Raw genomic sequence first — 20,476 nt, 5'->3', positions numbered from 1 at the left:
GCCCACGCTGCGCCTGGGCTGGGACTGGTCCCGCCGGCGCAGGGTAGCAGGAAGCTCTCCACACACTCACTGGACCTGGGCTAGGACTCGCTAAGCTTGTTCTAAGTAGGTGCTTTAGACCACTGAGCCATCTCACCAGCCCTGGTCAATCTTTATTATTTAAAATATTGACTTTCATCTTAAAAGTTTCAAATGCTTAGATTCTAACTTTAAATCTAATATATAGGAATAAAACAAATAAAAAAGGAGTCAAATAAAATAACATTAAATGGAAACTTCACTTAGCACCTTGGAATGTGTTGACTTGGTTAATAAAAACATGTAAGACATGGAGCCTTCCTCATTAGGCTTGTTGTTTGGGTTAAAAAGATACCATCCTAATTTATTCATGTTTTTTGAGTGAGGTGCAAGCAGTAAATGCTATAGAGGTCTGAGGAAGAGAGAAAAGAGGGCCAGATGTGGTTAGATGAAGGGTTCTGGTGTCTTTTTTAAAAATTTAGTGCAGGGTCTACAGGGTCCCACTACACAGATTGGACTCATAGTGATCCTCCTGTTTTCAGCTTCCCAAGTGCTGGGATTACAGGCGCCTGCCACTACACCCAGTCTCAATCGTTGTCTCAGCATGCCCCGGGGCTGGGGCCGGCATGGCAGACGGGGGATCAAACCTCTGACCCCTCTGTCTGGGGTCTTTTCTTATTTCTTGTTACTGAGAAAAACTAGTACAACATGCAAAGTATGAAAATTCATCAGTGCCCCAGCAAGTACTGCTAGGAATCAGTAGATACTCTGTGTTCCCAAGTCTTAGCAATTGGTCCTAGTCCCACCAAATGATAGGCTTCTTTCCTCCCCCCTTGTGCTTAGTAGAACACAAGCCACATACCTGAATATTTATAAGTGCAGTGAAGTGGAGTTCAGTACCTGTCCATTGTCCAACAAAGAACTCATAACCTTCCCTTCTTGGCAGTGCACACAGAAACTGTGGGATACAGTACATAAGGGGAGAGAAAAGAAAAGTCATCTGTTCTATGTCCCACCACTTGTATTTCTCACTCCAGTTTTTCAACTAAAAACAATTATGAGGGCCAGCCAGATAGCTCAGCAGACTAAAGTGCCTGCTTAGGCAAGCACAGGGACAGGGTTTTATGCCCAGCACCATATGCTGGCCCCGCCCCTGGGGTGCACTGAGAGGGAGATTGAGACTGGGCGTGGTGACACACACCTGCAATCCCAGTGCTTGGGAGGCTGAAAATGGGAGGATCACTATGAGTCTGATCTGTGTAGTGAGACCCTGTAATTATGAAATTAATATATAATAATATATATTAATATATAATAAGCCCTCATGCACCCAAATAAGAAAGACATCATTAGAGATCAATTTGAAGATTTCTCTGTATCCCGTTTGAATCCCATTAGAGCTTAACATCTATTCTGATTTGGCATCTCTCATTCCTTTCCAGATTTTATAGTTTTAGTATATATATGTATTTGCATTCTTATTATGGTTAATGAGTTCAGGTGTTTATGTGTCATTTTGCTTCTTTGGAAAACTATCTCTCTCTCTTTTTCTTTTTTCTAAGATATTGTCTTATTATATTGCCCAGGCTAGCCTCAAACTCAAAGTCCTGTTTCAGATTCTTAAGTAGCAAGGATTATATGTATTTACCACTGAGCTTGGCTTTGGTGAACTATTTAGTTAAAATTCTCGACTATTTTTAAATTACACTGTCTGTTTTCTTGGGGTTTTTTGGCAGTACCGGGGATTGAACTCAGGACCTTGCACTTGCCAGGCAAGCACTTATTCTATTGAGCTATTTCCCTGGCTTCATTATTGAGTTATGAGTTAGAAATATAACTTGGGTTACTCCTATATTTTGGCCACTGGAACTCATGTTGCAAGGAACATGAGTGTACAAATAAAAATTTTACTTTTTTAAAAATTTTGTACAGGGTCTCACTGTGCAGCTTGGACTCACAGTGATTCTCCTGTCTCAGCCTCCCCAGTGCTGGGATTACAGGTATGCGCCACCATGCCCGGACTCAGTGGCTGGCTCATTGGGGCCAGCATGGCATGTGGTGCCAGGGATGGAACCCTGGTCCCTGCACTTGCCTAAGCAGGCAAATCCACTGAGGCATCTCACTGGCCCTAAAATATTTCATTTTTAATTAAATTAAAATTAATATTTTTTAATGGCTTATGCTTTTTGTGACATCAGAAATCTTTGTCAAACTGATTCTCAATAAGATTACTTCTTTCATTTCTTTCTTTTTTTTAAGGTGTTAGATAAATTGGTTTATTTCAATGATACAATACTCAAGGCAGGCCAACATTTTTTGATTGATATCACTACTAGATCAGACTCATAGTGATTCTCCTGTTTACAGCCTCCCAAGAGCTGGGATTATAGGTGTGCGCACATAACGCCCAGTCTCAATTGCCATCTCAGTGTTCCCTGGGGGTGGGGCCAGCATAGCAAGCCCAGGGATCGAACCCCCAGCCCCTGCACCTGCTTGCAGGCACTTTAATCTGCTGAGCTTTTTGGCTGGTCCTGTGCGCACATGTTTTTGCAATTGTTTTATTTATTTATTTATTTTTTATTTTATTTATTTATTTATTTATTTTATTTTTTAAATATTTATTTATTTTTATTTATTACATTTATTTATTGTGTGTGTGTGTGTGGCCAGCTCAGCCCACCAGGGGGCGGGTCTGGCTGGCATGTGGTGCTGGGGATCAAACCGCGGTCCCTGTGCTTTGCCAAGATTGTTTCAAGTAGGTGCTTTAGACCACTGAGCCATCTCTCCAGCCCCATATTTTTTATTTTTAAATATTTATTTATTTATTGTATGTGTGTGTGACCAGCTCAGCCCACCAGGGGGCAGGCTGGCTGGCATGTAGTGCTGGGGGATTGAACCGCGGTCCCTTGTGCTTTGCTAAGCTTGTTCTAAGTAGGTGCTTTAGACCACTGAGCCATCTCACCAGCCCTTTGCAATTGTTTTAGCATAATTTATTGAACTGATTACCTGTTCCTTATTTAATGATGCTAGCATCTTTGTTGAAAACAACTAACCACTGATAAATTGGTCTGTTCCTATTCTCTCCACTGATTTATACACCAATAACACAATGATTTCATTCATGCAAATCAAAATCCTATTGGGATTTTCTTTAGAATCTACAGGGTCTTACTACACAGATTGACTCATAGTGATCCTCCTGTTTTCAGCCTCCCAAGTGCTGGGATTATAGGCGCACACCACCATGCCCAGAAACCTGGTCCCTGTACCTGTGTAAGCAGGCATCTTAGTCTGCTGAGCTATCTGGCCAGTGCTGATTTTAATTTCAATTGTATTTAATCTAGAGATCAATTTGGGGAGAACTAAGTTTGGAAAATTATTTTGAAAAAACTGTCAATCATGATCACCACCAGCTCAACTATTCACTCTCTTTTCTTGGTGTCTTCTGTCAGCTCTTTACTCAAGCAACAACAACCTCATAACTGCTTTTAGGCACAGAGTGGCAAGACAGCATAGCCAAAACAGCAAAGAAAACTGCCAATAGAACAGGACCTTGAAGGATACTGTGAAGAGGAAAGTCTCAGATACCTTCCAGTAGGGTTAAGTTCACTTCAGTAAGGCTTGTCATAAACACCCAAAAAGGCAGTGGTTATGAGGTCAAACCCATATAATTTCATAGGGTGAAAATATCATTTATTAGAAAATTAATACAAAATCATATCTTTTTTTTTTTTTTTTTTTTTTTTTTTTTTTTGTGGAACCGGGGATTGAACTCAGGCCCTTGCGCTTGCCATGCAAGTGCTTATTCTACTGAGCTATCTCCCTGGCCCCCAAAATCATATAATTTATTAGAAAATTAGAAAATTACATTAAAATATAAGCTTCTTTGTTAAATGAACATGTGAGAGGCAGGGAATAGGAGGAGGCTCGTTGGAAAGCATTCTTGTTTGGCAGCATTGATAAACAGTTTTCACACGGCCACTAGGAACTTACTGTTGGACAGGACTGAGCCCGGTTCCACATCAAATCAAACTTCTCTTTCTGTAAGTTGGAAAAGAGTAAAATTAACTCATAAACAGGAAAACACAAGAGATCACAATCACAATTAAGCTAATAAAGACTAAATTCTAGAATTATACTACAACTAACCAATGCTTTTCTATTGGGGGCTGGGCTGGCACAGCATTTGATGCCAGGGATTGAACTGTGGTCCCTGTGCACTTGCCTAAGCTGCCTAAACAGGCACTTTAGACCACTGAGCTATCTCACCGGCCCCTTTAAATTTACTTTAAAGAGAAAAAAAAAATCCAATAAAAATGATACAGAATTTCAAAACAACATAAGAAATTAATAATGGTTACTATATTGCATAGTTAGCTTCAAAGTAGTTGCTCAGATTACCAGATACAGGCATGTAAAACTGATCAAACAATATATGCACTAACTATCCCATTCAATGAATAGAAATTAGTAGTACAATTATCTCAGCTATCTTGTATTATACATATATATTTTTTTTCTTTCTTTTTTCCCCTTCCTTCTTTTCTCTTTTGCTACATCCCAGTTGTTCTTTCCTTTTGAGCAGTTTTTCTTTTCACTATATTTATTACACTTTTTGGATTTTACTCTTTTCAGTTTCTTACACTAGAGAGACAGTAGGTGTTTACACATTCAAGTTTGAATAATTTCACTTATGAGTATGGTCTCTAGCTGCATCCATTAGCCTATAAAAGTCTCAAGTTTATCCTTCTTTATGAGTAGTACTCCATTGTATAAAAATACCATATCTTTTCTATCCATTCCTCAGTTGATGGGCTTTTGGCTTGTGTCCAAGATTTAGCTACTATAAACTGTGTTGCTATGAACATGGGTGCACATATATTGCTGTGGCATGATGTTTCTAACTCTTTCTGGGAAAATACCCAGAAGTGGAATAGCTGGGTCAAATAGGATTTCTAATTCTAGTTTGTTTTTTTTTTTGGCGGAACCAGGGATTGAACTTAGGCCCTTGCGCTTGCCAGAGAAGCGCTTATTCCACTGAGCCATCTCCCCGGCCCCTCTAATTCTAGTTTTTTGAGAAATCTCCACACTAACTTTCACAATCATTGCACCAGTCTATCCCCACCAACAATGGAGAAGGTTCCTTTCTCCACATAGCCCCTCAGTATTTGTTATTGGTTGATTTCTTTTTCTTTTTCTTTTTCTTTTTTTTTTAATTGGTTGATTTCTTGACTGCAGCCGGTCTTTCTGGGGTGAGATGGGATCTCAAAGTTGTTTTATTTTGCATTTCATAAATGAACAAGATGCAGAACAATGGTTTTTACAAATATATTTAATTGCCATTTGTATTTCTTCATCTGAGAAGTGTATATTCATCTCAGATGCCCATTTTTGGACTGGGTCTGACTTTTTTTTTAAACTCTTTGTATGTTCTATATAGATAGAAGTCCTTTGTCTGAGGGAAAGTTAGCTAAAATTTGTTCCCAATTCATAGATTCTTTTCACTATGTTGGTGATTTCTTTTGATGTGCAAAATTTTTTAATAAGCTGAGATCCCAGTTGTTGATTCTCTGAAGTATTTCCTGTGCAGTTTGGTTTTTGTTCATGAACTGTCTGCCTACCTCTGTCTTCAAGATTTCTACCTATTTTTTCATCCAGTAGATTTAGCATTTCTGTTTTAATATTTAGATCCCTGATCCATTTTGACTTTAGCTTAGTGCACAGTGAGAGACATGGATCTAATTTTAGTCTTTGGCATGTGCAAAACCAGCTTTTCCAGCACTGTTTATTAAAGAAGCTATCTTTCTTCCAGTGAATGTTTGACCCCTGTGTCAAAAATAAGGTGGCTGAGGGCGTTTATAGTTGTATCTGCATTTCTAATCTATTCCACTGATCCTCAGGTCTGTTTTTTTTGTCAGTACCATGCTGATTTTATCACAGCCAGACTGTTTGAACTACTGAACTCATGAAAAGTGTTTATGTATAAAAGGCCAAAATATTAAAACTGACACTCATGTAATAACCAAAAGGCCTGACTTGGACAAGTGAAGAACTAGCTAGGAACTCAATATTTCAAAAGTTTTCCTGAAGCCAGGAGTGGTGGTGTACCCCTGTAATCCCAGCACTTGGGAGGCTGAGGCAGGAGGATTACTGAAGGTTCAAGCCCAGGTTAGGCTACATAATGAGTCCAGGTTAGCCTGAACTATATAGCAACACCCTATTTTTTTTTTTTTTTTTTAATTCCTATTAGCAGAAAAACAGCAAACCAGAAAGCAGTATTCCTACTTAGGCTCAGACCTTAATGGTTAAGTGACCAATGTAAATCTCTAAGAGAAATTTCAAGGGAAAAAACAAGACAATGCCATGTACTAGAAAGAAAGACTAGGAGAAAGCTCTTAAGTCACCATGGGCATATGTCATTTATAGACATAAAGGAAAGAAAGCTATGTTGAGGCTCTGTCTTAAATCCCAGCAGCTTGGTTGAAAATACCAAAAAAAAAAAAAAAAAAAAAAAGACATCTGGAAATCACTGAGTAACACAAAGTTATAACATGCTCCCTTGTCAAGAGACTTGACTCAAAGACATTTCTAAACCAGAAAGAGGGAAAACAAAAGCCATAAATATACCAGATGGAGCTTCCAATCTTTGGTGCTTAGGGCATAATAAAAACCCTCAGAGCTGTAAAATCCAAGTTCTCAAGAGGCCATAAACACAGGAAAAGTAAAGGCAACTGCCTGCTGAGGTTACCGTACTGACCTTCATGCTGTAACACTTCATTTCCCCTCCAAACTACTTACGGGAATGACTGCGTAGACTGTATCTTTTGCTGCAAAATACTGCTGCCAAATCTGTACAAAAAAAACCAGGAGGCCTGTGACATGTGGGTAATCTTTTCAACCTGTGATAAGAAATGGTGACAGCGTTCACTGCTAAGAGTAATAAGTTATTTGATAATGAAGAGAAAAAACCTATTGTAATGCTTTTGTAACTAGTGCATGATTATAAAAAAGATTTAACATCATACACTCATAGATGGTTAAACTGTAATTCTTAATAACAAACTCTGTCAGAGAAACTGATTCTATGACCTTTGAAATCATTCTTCTCAAAATGTGCCTTGTATGTAACAGACAACCTCCTTTTTCTTATCTTTTTTCTTCCTTCTCCAGACTTACACCACCCCAGCCAGCTATGGGTCTTCTCAGAGAACCAGCGCATCAATTATTTGGAAAGGTCAGGAGTTGGATGCAAATCCTAGCTACAATCACTTACGAGTTATGCCTCCTTGGGCTTATCACTGAAACTCCTTAAGTAATATCAATAAAATAATAATAATATCCCCACAGTACTGTACTAAAGACTAGTTCAATTAATACACTATAACTCTTAGCCTGGAAGTAAACACTAAAAATAATGTTAGTTTTACCAGCTAGTGTTGTCCCATAATAGGCAGCTTGGAAGCCCTGCTTCCAAGGGAAGAAGGAAAATAAAAGCCATAAATATACCATATGGAGAGTTTTCCATATGAAGAAGAGATACACAGCACAGTTAGATTCAGGAAACTATCAGTCAGAAGTTCTACTTCTGTCTGGCATCAAGAACAAGGGAGGACATTTAACTTTCATGACATAAATGCCAAATGGAAAGGAATAAAATTACAATAAGAGAAAAGGAAAACTATGCTCATAGTTCTACCACTCTATTTATATATTTTGTACAGGGTCTTACTACACAGCTCATACTCCTAGTGATCTTCCTGTTTTCAGCCACCCCAGCACTGTGATTACAGGCATGTGCCATTACACCTGGTCTTGGTGGCTGGCTCAGTGTGCCTGGGGGCAGGGCTGGAGTGGCATGTGGTACTGGGAATTGAACCCTGGTCCCTGTGCTTGCTTAAGCAGGCAATTAGTTCACTGAGCTATCTTGCCAGCCCTAGCTCTACCACTCTAAAAGACTCAGTGTTGTTATTGTGATATATCTTTTTCTAGTATTTCTTAGGAATGTTCTTTTCTTTTATAGTATTCATACATAGATATAGGGCATAAACATTGTCCTTTGCTTTTGTCCCTTACCATATCATATATATGCTCTGTGTTTTACTATTATCTTATTATCCTCCTTATTATCCTCCATTTCTTTTCACATTATTAGCTCTGACTGGAAAGTCTTTGCTCCTCTCTGACTCTACAAAGATTTCCAGTTACTCAAAGCTGAGCCTATATACCTCTTCCATGAAGTCTCCCTTGACCATTTCAGTCAGAAACCTTCCTTTGAATTGCTCTTACGCTTCTTTTTTTTGGAACTGGGGATTGAACTCAGGCCCTTGTACTTGTCAGAGAAGCACTTATTCTACTGAGCCCTACACTTCTTTCTTTCTTTCTTTTTTTTTTTTTAAAGTTTTTTGAGACAGGGTTTCACCATGTAAACCAGGCTGGCATCAAACTCAGGACAATCATTCAGCCTTAACCTCCCAAGTGCTGGGATTATACGCATGCATCACCATACCTGGCTGCTTTTGTTTCTCTCTAAAGATGACTATGATATGCTCCCTCATAATAAGGCTATTTACTTGTGGATTCCTCTCCCTCAGTAGCTCAAACAATTCTTATAGGTAGAATATCTGCTTATATTGTCACCAATGTCCTGCAAACCAAAAAGTACTCAGAACTGCTGAGTGGATGACAGACCATTGTGATTTAATAAGAAATATATTTGTCTCCTCCAAGGCTATTAACACAGAGCTACTGAAAGAGGCACTTAAATCAGGCTAGGAAGTTTGCCAGAGGAAGGGGCACTTAGATATTCTGGAGAATAATTAGGAGTGGGGTAGATAGAGGCAGGAAAATGAACAGGTAGAACAAGAAGAGAAAGAGACATACTCTAAGCAGAGAGTGACATCACCAGCAAGGCCTAGAAGTCAGGAAAGGCACCACAACCAAGACGACATCTGAGTGAGCTAGCCATTCTCTTTTAGGGCTGCTCAGTACTATCAACATTCTCACCAAAACGTAACGCCCCAACTGTCAATACAGTCAATGTGTGATCTGTCTCATCAACACAGAGCACAAAAGTCTCTACCTCCTAGAGCCTAGGGAAACCATTTTATTAAAGGATTATTTATTTATTTATTTATTTGTGTGTGGCCAGCTCAGCCCACCAGGGGGCAGGGCTGGCTGGCATGTGGTGCTAGGGGATTGAACAGTGGTCCCTGTGCTTTGCTAAGCTTGTTCTAAGTAGGTGCTTTAGACCACTGAGCCATCTCACCAGCCCGAAATTAACTTTACTTGTTTTTTTTTTTTTGCGGAACCGGGGATTGAACTCAGGCCTTTGTGCTTGCCAGTGAAGCGCTTATCCCACTGAGCCATCTCCCCGGCCCTTATTAAAGGATCCTAATGTTGCTTTGTCCTTTAAAAAAAGAATATTATAACACTATCTTCTCATTTGAAGAATAGCATATTCCAATTATAGTATTTTGATTTAATTTATGATATTAGTAGATAGTTTATGAATCAACACTGAAATTTGTAAGACTAGGAGATATTTCCTAATTCAGTTGCTCTGTATTACTTAAAAATTATCCCAAAGAACACAAATTTGTATCTAAAATTACAGGTCTAAATGTCACCTCCTCGTCAGGTCTCCTAAATGACATGCTTGTCTAATGCTTTGTCCCTGCACTAGGAAAGAGTAACTTTAAGAGGACTTGGTTGGTGAGGATATGATAGGCAAAGTGAGAGAAATGGGAGTAGGGAAACCTACCTAGAAAGGTAGTACTGCACTCAGGTATAGAGTACTAATGATTTTAAGTAACAAGTGGCAAGTGGAATGAAAAAGAAAGAGAAATACAAGTTGATTAGCTATAAGAGCAAGACCAGGAAAGATAAGTTTTCTTATGCCCCTGTTGTTCATGGAATTCATTAGTTTTGTCCATTATTACTATTTTTCATTTCTGCTAGAAAAAGTGTCAAAAAAGGAATGGTCCTTTCTACTCAGATTTGGTTCATGGAACACATTTTCATGGAGTATACCAACATGATGTCTTTCATTACCTGTTTTATTTCTTCTGCAGTTTTGTCTTTCACCATCTCAATGTTAAAGATAGAACTGAGAGTCTTAAAAAGAGAAAATAAAAAGCAATTAACATCTGTAATTAGGAAATAGCAACACTAGTACACGGTCCTGAGTTTGATCTTTGGTACAGCAAAACACAAATAAACAAACAAAAAAAATCACCACAACAACAAAAATCTTGTATCTTAACTCTGTCTCAGCATTGTGAGATAGTGAAGCAGATCTTCAATTAAGTACACTACAAGCATAAGAAAAGTGCATGCTGAGAGAACCGCCAAGCCCATACCAGCTTTCACAGCTTTACTCCTAGGGAATGTCTGTCAGGTAACCATGTACTTCCCAGCTGTTTCAATCTCACCAGTAAATGCTGCAACTCATTGCTGCTGGTAAAAGGAGGAAAGCTTGGTTGTTATTTTTAATTTAACTGCTATTCTATCTGGGGAAGCTCCTTATTTAAGTAAATAAATTGACACACTATATTTTTATTTAATTTCTTAACGACTCCCTAGAGAAAGGAGAAATTTCACTACACTTCCTTCAAATTTCTTTCAGCATTACCATGACTCATACCTCAGCTACAGTCATGTTAAGAACACAAAAATTCATATCTCATCTCTACAGTTGGAAAATGACCTTATACAAAACCACTGAATCGGTCGGGGAGATAGCTCGGTGGCAATGTAAGCACCTGCCTGGCAAGCACAAGGTCTTGAGTTTGATCCCCGGTACCACAAAAAAACAAAAGCAAATAAACAAGAAAACCACTGAATCACAGGAAATATGCTCAGGTTTGCAGCCCTTGTTACAGATGTCTCGCATGACTTCAGACTTGGATCTCAGTATTTAGAGACTTACCTTGTCTTTAGTGAATCCTTTGCTCACAGGCTGTTTCTTCAAGGCATCTGTCTGAAATACATAATGAGAGGGTATTAATCTATATTTTATAAGAAAAATAAAACCGAGCTAGCTGCAGTATCCAATCTTATTAAGTAACTTTACACCTGGTGACTCACTTTTGGGCCTATCTCCACTCTTCAATTTCTGCTTTCCATTCTTTAAAACAACAGCACCCGCTTTTGAAAAGTTACCGTTTCTGCAACAACTTTCCTCTAAGATTCTCAAATGTGGAAATAGAAGAAATTTTCTTTTTTTTTGGTTAGTACTGGTAGCTCTGGAAGTTCAACCTATACCTGCCACCGTGACTATGAGATATTCCTTCCCAGCATTAGATCAGCTTAGGTTGCCTGTGCTCCGCCCCACTGACCTATTCAACACAGACACAAAGAGGGGTAAGAAACACAAAGATGTCTTTTCTATGTCTGCATTGTATCACTGACAATACCTCTGATGGCAGAGTCCGGAGGGGACTTAAGTCTTGATAGTCCCTCTATCAAATGAAACACTACCTCAAAAAAGGTCAAGAACAAGGGAAAGTGACTATTTTCTCTCTTGCTTCCTATCTCTGACAGAAGTCACAGCCTGGAAATCTTACTTTGATAGTTTCTGGTAGGAGGAATGGCTGATAGATAGCTGATGATTCTGAGTCTTCCATTCATTCTCTAAATTCAGTATTAGGCTTTTAAGCCTGTTGCGGTGGTTCAGGTCTATGATCCCAGGTACGAGGGAGGGAGAAAAACAAGGATGTTTTCAGAGGCGAAAGAATAGTCTACATGTGGAATGGTTACATGATTTAATGAGTCCAAATTTTTCATGATGCTCATAGAGATTGTACTCAAATTAGATAAAAGCTTGTTGCAAAAAAACTTGTTGGATAGTATTTGGTGTATCTGACTATACTCCTATATACTGTCTTCATTATTTATTATTATAGCATTCTAGGATAGCTATTTCTTTATATTCAAGCCATCTAAAAAGGAGAGAAATGACTTCATCTTTATATCATTCACCCTTAGGTATACCATGAAAACAAAACAAAACTTTCATTTGAAAGTTTTCAAATTTCACCTTTCAATCACCAAGCCCCCTCTTGTATTTTTTCCCTGCATTGATCTTTAAATACATTCTTTGTTTCTGTTTTCTTTTTTCTTTTTTTTTTTTTTTTGGCAGAACCGGGGATTGAACTCAAGCCCTTGTGCTTGCCAAGGAAGTGCTTATTCTACTGAGCCATCTCCCTGGCCCCATCTATTTTCACTTATAAAAAAATAAAAATATCCCAAAGTATAGGCCTATTATAACTTATCCAATCTAAGATATCACTAATCTTAAAAATTTGTCATTATTTTATGTATCAGACAATAATGTGCTAGTTAACAGTAATATAATACTTTGATATCACATCAATCTTGAGACAATTTTGCTCCAGAGTTCCTTCCCTTTGTTTTTTGTATTAGGAACTCAGGACTTCTCATTTGCCAGGAGGTGTGGTCCACTGACCTATAACCCCAGTCCTCTGAAACTATTTTGAAGATGCTAAAGTGTGGGAAGAAAACACAACCCTGGACCTTAAAACTGATGAAATAAAATAATTAAAATAGTTTAACTTATATGCAAAAGTTTTCAAAGCACTAAATGAAAGATTGAAATGACTGCTTTATTTTTTCTCCTATACTCTGGAAATCTGTGAGGACAATTTTTTTTTTTTTTTTTTTTTGTATTTTAGGGAAGGATCTACAGGGTGTTCAGGGTCTCACTACTAGATTGGATTCTTAGTGATCTGCCTGTTTACAGCCTCCCAAGTGCTGGGATTACAGGGGCACACCACCATGCCCAGACTCAATTGCCATCTCAGTGCGTCCCAGGAGTCGGTCTGCATGGCAGGCCCAGGAATCGAACCCTCAGCCCCTGTGCCTGCTTGTAGGTGCTTTAATCCATTAAGCTATTTGGCTGGCCCTTTTTTTATTGTTATAATAACTGACTGAATGGTGATATCTGTGGAGGGGAGGAGGGCCAAATGTGCAGCATTTTTACAGGTGAATTTATATATAACAACAGGCATTCTTGTAGGCGAAACCATTTTGTAATTACCTGGCCTATTACATAATTTATAAAATGCACAGCTTTAATAGACATTGGCTTTCCCAGAAATATAATCACTATATAGCCTGAGAGAAGACTGTACAGCATAGCATCTCAGGACACTGATAACACACTTCTCATGCTTTGGGGTTTTTATAACTATCAACACAACATTTCTATACTGGTCAGCATTTGTTGATTATGTACTCACGGTTATTTTACAAATAAGGAAACAACCAAGAATTTAAATGTATATTTTATTTAAAAATACTTGAATTATGGCTAAAGCACTATACTGATTTTCTCACCAAAATTATGTGTTTACGTAGGTTATATAATCCACCTAACTATATTCTTTTATTGCAGTTAGGAGAGGGAGAATTAATACAACTTATTATAAAAAGAGGATATTGAGTCCCATGTGGCAGGGAACAGATGACCCAAAGTAAAGAGAAGGCTTTGAGAGTCAAGAGTGTGTGTCAGCCATTACCCACCCTCTGCCTAGTAGATAAGGAAGACAGTGAGTATTTACTTAAGCACTGCCATAATTTACTTATTTTATATCTTAACATTATAAATCAACTTTTTAAGTTTACTTAAAAAAGAAGTAGAGACTTTCCTATATAAAATTGAAACTTTCTTTCTTTTTTTTTTTTGTGGAACCAGGGATTGAACTGAGGCCCTTGCATTTGCTAGGCAAGCGCTTATTCTACTGAGCTATCTCCCTGGCCCAAAATTGAAAGTTTATAACACAGTAATATTTCTAAGACCCACCAACTGTAATTTTGCTCCTGTAAATGTTCATTATAGAAAATCACAACTGTTAGGTTAGTGAGATAGTTCAGCAGACTAAAGCACCTACTTAGGCAAGCTTAGACAAGCACAGGGACTGCCACAGTTCAATCCCTGGCACAACATGCTGCGCCAGCTCCACATCTAGGGTGAGCTGAGCTGGTCAGAGTCTGGGCACAGTGGCACATGCCTGTAACTCCAGCACTAGGGAGGCTGAAAGCAAGAGTATCACTACGAGTCCAAGCTGTGTAATGAGACCCTGCAACAACCAAATACATAATTAAAAAAAAAAAAAGAAAATCACAACTGTTGAAATATTTGTAGTACGGAAGTTGTTTTACCATACGAAGTTGAATTTGTTCCCTAACTTTATCATATTAGTCCACTGACTATTAATTTTGTTCTGACTCAACTAGTTATTAAGGCGGAGTATGGGCTCTCAAAATTCAGGACATCTAAAGCGAAAAAAGTTATTTTCCAAGTAAAACAAACATCTCTAATTTGACTTTCAAATACAATGTACAATCCCAATTTTCCTCTGTAACTTCCTTATTCCAGGTTCTCTAATACCTAGACTTAGACTACTGCATATTTTCCTTTGTTCCAGTCTTTTCCACTCCAATTTGTTTTGTGCACTCTTCCAAATTAGCATTTTTCAAATCTTTGAATACAAGATCATTGGACCGCCATTGGATTTTCAACAGATGAAAAGGAAAGTATTGCATGCCATAAAAGCAACTATCATTGGGCTGAGAATGTAACTCAGTGGCATAGCACCTGCCTGGCAAGCACAAGGACCTGAGTTTGATTCTTGGTACCAAAACAAAAAACAGAAAAACAAAACAAAAAAACACCCAAAAGTAACGATTGTTTCATAAAAAATTTGTTATAATTATACCATTTGTACTACATTGCAACATACAATGTATTTCTTAGTATAGGCCATGATCAAATAATGTGAATAATACTGTGTTAATCTTTTCATATGCCTTTTGCCAGCTTTGATTCCTGCCTAAGGATAACAACAGCTAATATGTATTAAGTATTTATTATGTGCTAGGACTATGCTAAAAAGTGTTGCATGATTTCATTTACTCTCCTACACAGCTCTATGAGATAGGTACTGTTATTATTCCTATTTCAAAGAGAAACACACTGAGACCTGGAGAAGTTATACAATTCACTAGTAAATGGAAGAGCTAGTAAATAAAAGACCTAAGAGTCCGTTGCTAGCATCTGTCTGCACAGTCCATCCTCTTAGCAGGTCAGTTATCCTGCCTCTACTCATTTGCACTTCTACCCAAATGAGTTTACTATGGTTATTCTGAACAGTGGAGCTCTTGGTGGGCTCTGGAGACACAGGAATTGGGCAAAGTCTTTCCAAGAACTCCCTTTACTCTTAGAGGAGGTTTAATTTTTGTTTTTGGTGCCTAGGACCAAACCCAGGGCTTCCAGCTTGCTAGGCAAGGATTCTACTGCTGAGCCAAATCCCCAGCCTCCTCCATTTACTTTTAAAGCTTTTCCTCTGCTGAAGCTAATTCCTTATCACAGAGTGGGAGTGGAACGGGGGAAGGCAGAGGTTGGTTGTCAGCAAACTAGGTCTAGGCTGCCAACTGTTTTTGTAAATGAAGATTATTATAATACAGGCACACCTATTCATTTATTGTCTATGCCTGCTTTTGTACTGTAGCAGCAGAGCTGGATAGTTATAACAGAGGTCACATGGCTTACAAAGCCCAAGATATTTACTACATGGTTCTTTTATAAAAAGTTTGATGATCTCTGACCTACATTAAAGCTCTACCCTACTCTTTCTTCTTTGCTTTAAATCCCCAAGACTCTTGCCAGTATAAGTCAGGTTCACTCTCCCCTGAGAAACTTATACTGACTCCTGTAGCCCGATAGCATATATGCCTTGTCTTGACTTCTAGATTGCACACCTAGCAGGACTAACTGTACTTTTCTTCCCTCTCTGTCTCCACCATGAACAGAGTACTTTGCCTAGAAAAAACAAGACACACATTTATGGCTGGAGACTGAATACAACAGAAAGAAGCTATGCTCAGATCACTCAAGCTGACCCATCGATGAGCCCACATAAAGGATAGAGCTAGAAGAAGTGGGCAGGAGTGCTGGTAAGCCAATAACACACACAAAAAGGGGAAGGTCTTACCTTCTGCTCCACACATTTGACAAAATCACCTTGCCTAGAGTACCCCACTGGTTGCTTTTGAAACTCGGTGCGCTTTTCCAGGCGTGACTCAAAAGCAGCTGGGTCGGACCTAAACAAAGATAAATCAAAAGGTAAGAACACCTGGGCCTTTTTGGATTTTGAAATAATAAAGCATCATTCTACCACTAAAAACAAAAACAAAAAAACAAAACAGGCACTCGAAGCTGAAGGATTTGCCTTCAGTTAATAAGAACTGAAAGTGTGTGTGTGTGTATGTGTGTGTGTGTGTGTGTGTGTGAACCCAGTTACTCAACTACTGATAATCCCAAGAGGCCAGCATAAAATTTTTTTTCTGTAAGATGTACTGAAGTAGGGCCAGCAAGATAGCTCAGTGGACTAAGTGCCTGCTCTGGCAAGCTCAGGGACCAGGGTTTGATCCCTGGTCCCACATGCCATGCTGGCCATGCCCCTGGGTGTGCTGAGCCGATGACCAAATTGGGCGTGGTGGCACATGTCTGTAATCTCAGCACTTGGGAGGCTGAGCTAAGAAGATTGTTGCAAGTTTGTGGCCAGCTTGATATAGAGTAAGACCCTGTGTCAAAAACCAAAAGAATTCTTCTCGGTATGTACCTAAGAATGGGGTATTTCGCTTTGCATGCTTTGGTGATGACATCATCCAGAGTTTATTTTATTTTATATTTTTGAAAGAACTGGGGATTGAACTCAGGCCCTTGTGCTTGCCAGGGAAGCGCTTATTCCACTGAGCCATCTCCCTGGCCCCCATCCAGACTTTAGTTTCTTGGCTTTGAGAGCCATGGTATCATCAAGGAGGTTGGAAAGATCCAGGGACACCACAGCTACCCATCTGGTGGACCCTCTCAGTTAAGGCGGGAGCCCCCCTTCCACAAAATTCCTTTCTGGCAGTAACATCAAATGCCACTCTTTTCACTGTCATGTTAATGGGCTAACCTTCTTTCCCTCTAGAAGGACTAGGTTTGTCCTGCTAGTGGGTACAGACATATCTGAGCCCACCACAGTAACTTCATACAGGTAGGAGATATTGTGGCCAGCAGAGCTTTTGGGATATAGAAATGAATAAGGCAAAGTCCCTACCTCAGGAATTTATTATTACACAAGAATACTATAGGTATTATGATGAAAATTTGTTCAAACATCCCCAAATGTCTGTGGTTTCATGTTGCTAAACTTTTGACTATGTTTCTGTTCCCCTTGTCCAGAACATCCTATCCATCCCCTCTAATTATTTTGTGTTTGCACATGGTACTCAAAGGAAATTTTGGTAAGAGATAAGGCTGGAAGCAACTAGGGTGTGAGGCTCTGTGTGGAACATTAAGGAATTTGGGTGTTACAGAAGTCAGTGGTGATCTGGAAGGCTCACTCAAGAGAGAACAGTATGTGTAAATAATCTAGCAGGGGAGTGCAAAATCACTGCTTGTTTACAAGTAAGAACAAACAAGGGTCTGGGGATATAGCTCAGCAGCTTAAGTGCTTGCCTGGCAAGCTCAAGGTCCTGAGTTCAATCCCTGGTACTGAAAAAACAAAAACAAAACAATGAACTGAAGCTGGAGATGACTGTGTGTAAAACAGATCAAAAAGAAAGAGCTGGAGTAGTAGGACAAGCAAAGACTTAAAAAATGACGACTTGAGAATATCTAAATCAGGTTAAAAAGTGAGATGAAGTACTCATTCATGCATCTTATCATTGCTTCAAAAGTGAGAAGAATCACCACAGCTGCACTGAGATGGACTGTGGTAGAGGTTCCACCACTGGAAGTGAGGGAAACTTGTAGATGACAGTGATAGTCTAGGTAAATTAAGGCAGGAAAATTAGAGGTAAAACACAATGCAGAGCATTTACTGTACTACATTTTTTGTTTCTTTCTTTCTTTTCTTTTTTTTTTTGGTACCAGAGATAGAACTCAGGACCTTGTGCTTATGCTGATGAGCTATCTCCCTGGCCCTTGCTTTCTGTTCACAAGAGGACTGCCTTCCTACCCTGCCAAATTCTCTCTTAAGCTCCCTTTTCACCTCTGATCTCCTTCAGCTCTTCCCAGCCCAACTCTTCAGACCCCAATTCCCATCATTACATCCTCTTCAAACCTGTTCTAATTGTTTTCCTTTCCCTCTGGAAGCTGAGAGGTAGTGTTAGAAACTCTGAATTGAGTCAGACAAACCCCAAGCTTTGTGCGGGTGTTATTTTTGGCAAGTCTCTTTCTCTCATCCTCAGTTTTCCTATTTTAGTGAGAGCGTTTGACTAATGCCCCCGGTGACAGGCTGCGGCAGTTCTCTCAAGCTCAAGCTCATTTCTTGCAGCCAGTCGTCTAAATAAGCCCGGGAACTTGAGCTCTAGGCCACACTGAGGCTTACTCAGTACGCGACTTTGGGTAAGTCAGGACCCTTCTCTGGAAAACATTTTCCAGTTCTATAATGGGGACAGGTCTTCTCTGAGCTGCTTGCCTCACAAGGCTGTCAAAAAGTCCACTTTAACATTTTGAGAACTAAGACACAAAGGCAACTGTGGAGAGAGCCGGGGCTCTGCAGGGACTAACCAGCTGTGGATCTTGGGCAAGTGGCCGATCCTGAGTCTGGAACACCATCAGCACATGGGGACAGTACTAGTGTCCTCCACGCAGGGCTGTCCCAAGACGCGAGCCGCAGTCCTTCCCTCTCCCCGCTCCCCGCCAGCCGGCCGGGCCGCACCTGCGCAGTTGCTGGATCTTGTCCCGGTAGCGCTGGTAGAAGGGGTTGGCCTCCAGCTCGGCCCCGACCCCGCTGCCGTCCGCGCCCCCCGAGGGCTGGCCCGAGCCGCGGCACACGGGGAACACGCGCAGCTGAGCGGGTGAAACAAACCCCAGGCCCAGGGTCCGACTGCGCACCGTGCAGAGGCCTCGGTAGAGGCCGGCCACCTGCAGGATGGCCGGGCCCGCGCCACCCGCAGCCGCCATTGTCGCCCCCGCCGCCCCCACCTCTTCCTCCGGCGAGTCAGCCACAGCCCCGGGCCCTCGTTCCTGCTCCATCGCCCTCCGGATCCGCGGCGCCTGCGATTCGCCACCGAGGTTCCGCACGCCCAAAGTTCCGGGGCAGGAGAGGGGCTAGGTGGAGCAGGGGGCTGGGGGACCCGGGCGTTAGGGACTCTCCGTTCCCGCCCCTGCGGGAGCTGCCACGATCGGGCGTGTGATATGTGCCGCTTCCTCCCGGGAGCCTGCAGGGATCACGTCGCCCCCCTTGGGACCAGCAGCCTCTGCGCGCCAAGTGTCCTCTGGAAAGCCAGGTCGGTCTTTCGGGTCCTCACGGAGCCAGCTGCCTCCTAAATTTGTTTGGCACCAGCGGAATCAGTTCATCCTTCCGCGTTAAAGACTGTTTCACCAATTCTCATCACCACCTCAGCATCTCAACACTTTATCAGCTTCAATATCTTATGAAGCGGGTATCATCTCATTTTACAGATGAGGAAAGAGGCTGAGAGTCAGAATGACTTGTCCAAGTTCTAACCAAACTGAGCTCATTTCAAGATGCTAGCTGCTTCCAGTGCCTTGTTTTCCTTGATTTCCTGATAGTTAACTGGAGATCGACCTAAGCTGAACTTCTCCGCCAAAGGTACACCAGGAATGGTCCTTGACGTCTTTATTTATTTATTTATTTATTTATTTATTGTATTTTAGAGAAGGGTCTACAAGGTGTTCAGGGTCTCACTACTAGATCAGACTCATAGTGATCCGCCTGTTTACAGCCTCCCAAGTGCTGGGAATACAAGTGTGTGCCACCACACCCAGTCTCAGCGTGCCCCAGGGGTGGACGGGCATGGCAGGCCTGGGGATCAAACCCCTGGCCGCTGAACCTTGCTTGCAGGCACTTTAATCAGCTGAGCTATTTGGCCGGCCTTTTTAATTTATTTTTTAAAATTTTATTGAGAAAGAAATAGCAATGAGACAGTTTCAAAACAGGTTAGTAGGATAGTTACAATAATTAATACATTGCATATTGTTGTCTTCATAGTAGTTATTCATAGTACAAGATGCAGACATGATATCATGTCTAAACACTATTAGTACAAATCTTTCTAATAAAATCCTTGGAATGGTCTCTTCCTCTTAACCCAAATATCACCATCTTCTTCACTTCTTGAACCAGATGTGTGAACTCAGGAGGTCAGGGACAATAACATCACCGCTTCTATAGTTCCCATGTGCTAGCGTGAGTGGACCCTCTGTACAGGGAGCCATTAGTTTGCCTTGCATTGAAGTCCTTGTCTGGGTCTTACCTGACCCTCCTGAGCCAGGAAGTGAGCCTCCAACTCTGTTCAGTACAACCTACACCCAGAGAGGTGAAATCTACCCTGTTTTAGGAGCATTGTAGGGGAAGATCACAAAGTCCAAGTGTGCTGTGTCTGGCTCAGGAGTCTCTCTCTCTCTCTCTCTCTCTCT

General features: G+C 40.6%; 2 protein-coding genes across 3 annotated transcripts in view; one reads left to right on the top strand and one right to left on the bottom strand.

Annotated features, from left to right (window-relative positions):
* Positions 1-723: 723 nt before the first annotated feature.
* Atpaf1 (ATP synthase mitochondrial F1 complex assembly factor 1) lies at positions 724-19,099 on the bottom strand. The gene is made up of 7 exons (XM_023724275.1): positions 18,753-19,099; positions 16,032-16,140; positions 10,946-10,996; positions 10,069-10,131; positions 6,817-6,867; positions 4,012-4,059; positions 724-976 (listed from the first exon to the last, which is right to left on the bottom strand). The coding sequence occupies exons 1-7, from the start codon at positions 19,067-19,069 to the stop codon at positions 815-817; spliced, it is 801 nt and encodes a 266-aa protein (XP_023580043.1). The 5' UTR covers positions 19,070-19,099; the 3' UTR covers positions 724-814.
* A 134-nt stretch (positions 19,100-19,233) lies between these two features.
* The window catches only part of Tex38 (testis expressed 38), a 6,450-nt gene continuing 5,207 nt past the window's right edge, over positions 19,234-20,476 (top strand). The window contains exon 1 of one of the 2 annotated variants that reach the window (XM_023724276.1): positions 19,234-19,323. The gene's annotated coding sequence lies outside the window, so the exon portion shown is untranslated. Of the gene's footprint in view, positions 19,324-19,559; positions 19,650-20,476 lie in introns of those variants that run through there. The other variant, XM_004639230.2, reaches the window with a different exon arrangement.

This window comes from Octodon degus, unplaced genomic scaffold (assembly GCF_000260255.1).
Source record: "Octodon degus isolate 3935 unplaced genomic scaffold, OctDeg1.0 scaffold00107, whole genome shotgun sequence".
Classification (NCBI taxonomy): Eukaryota; Metazoa; Chordata; class Mammalia; order Rodentia; family Octodontidae; genus Octodon; species Octodon degus.
This window is presented reverse-complemented; position numbering and strand designations above follow the sequence as displayed.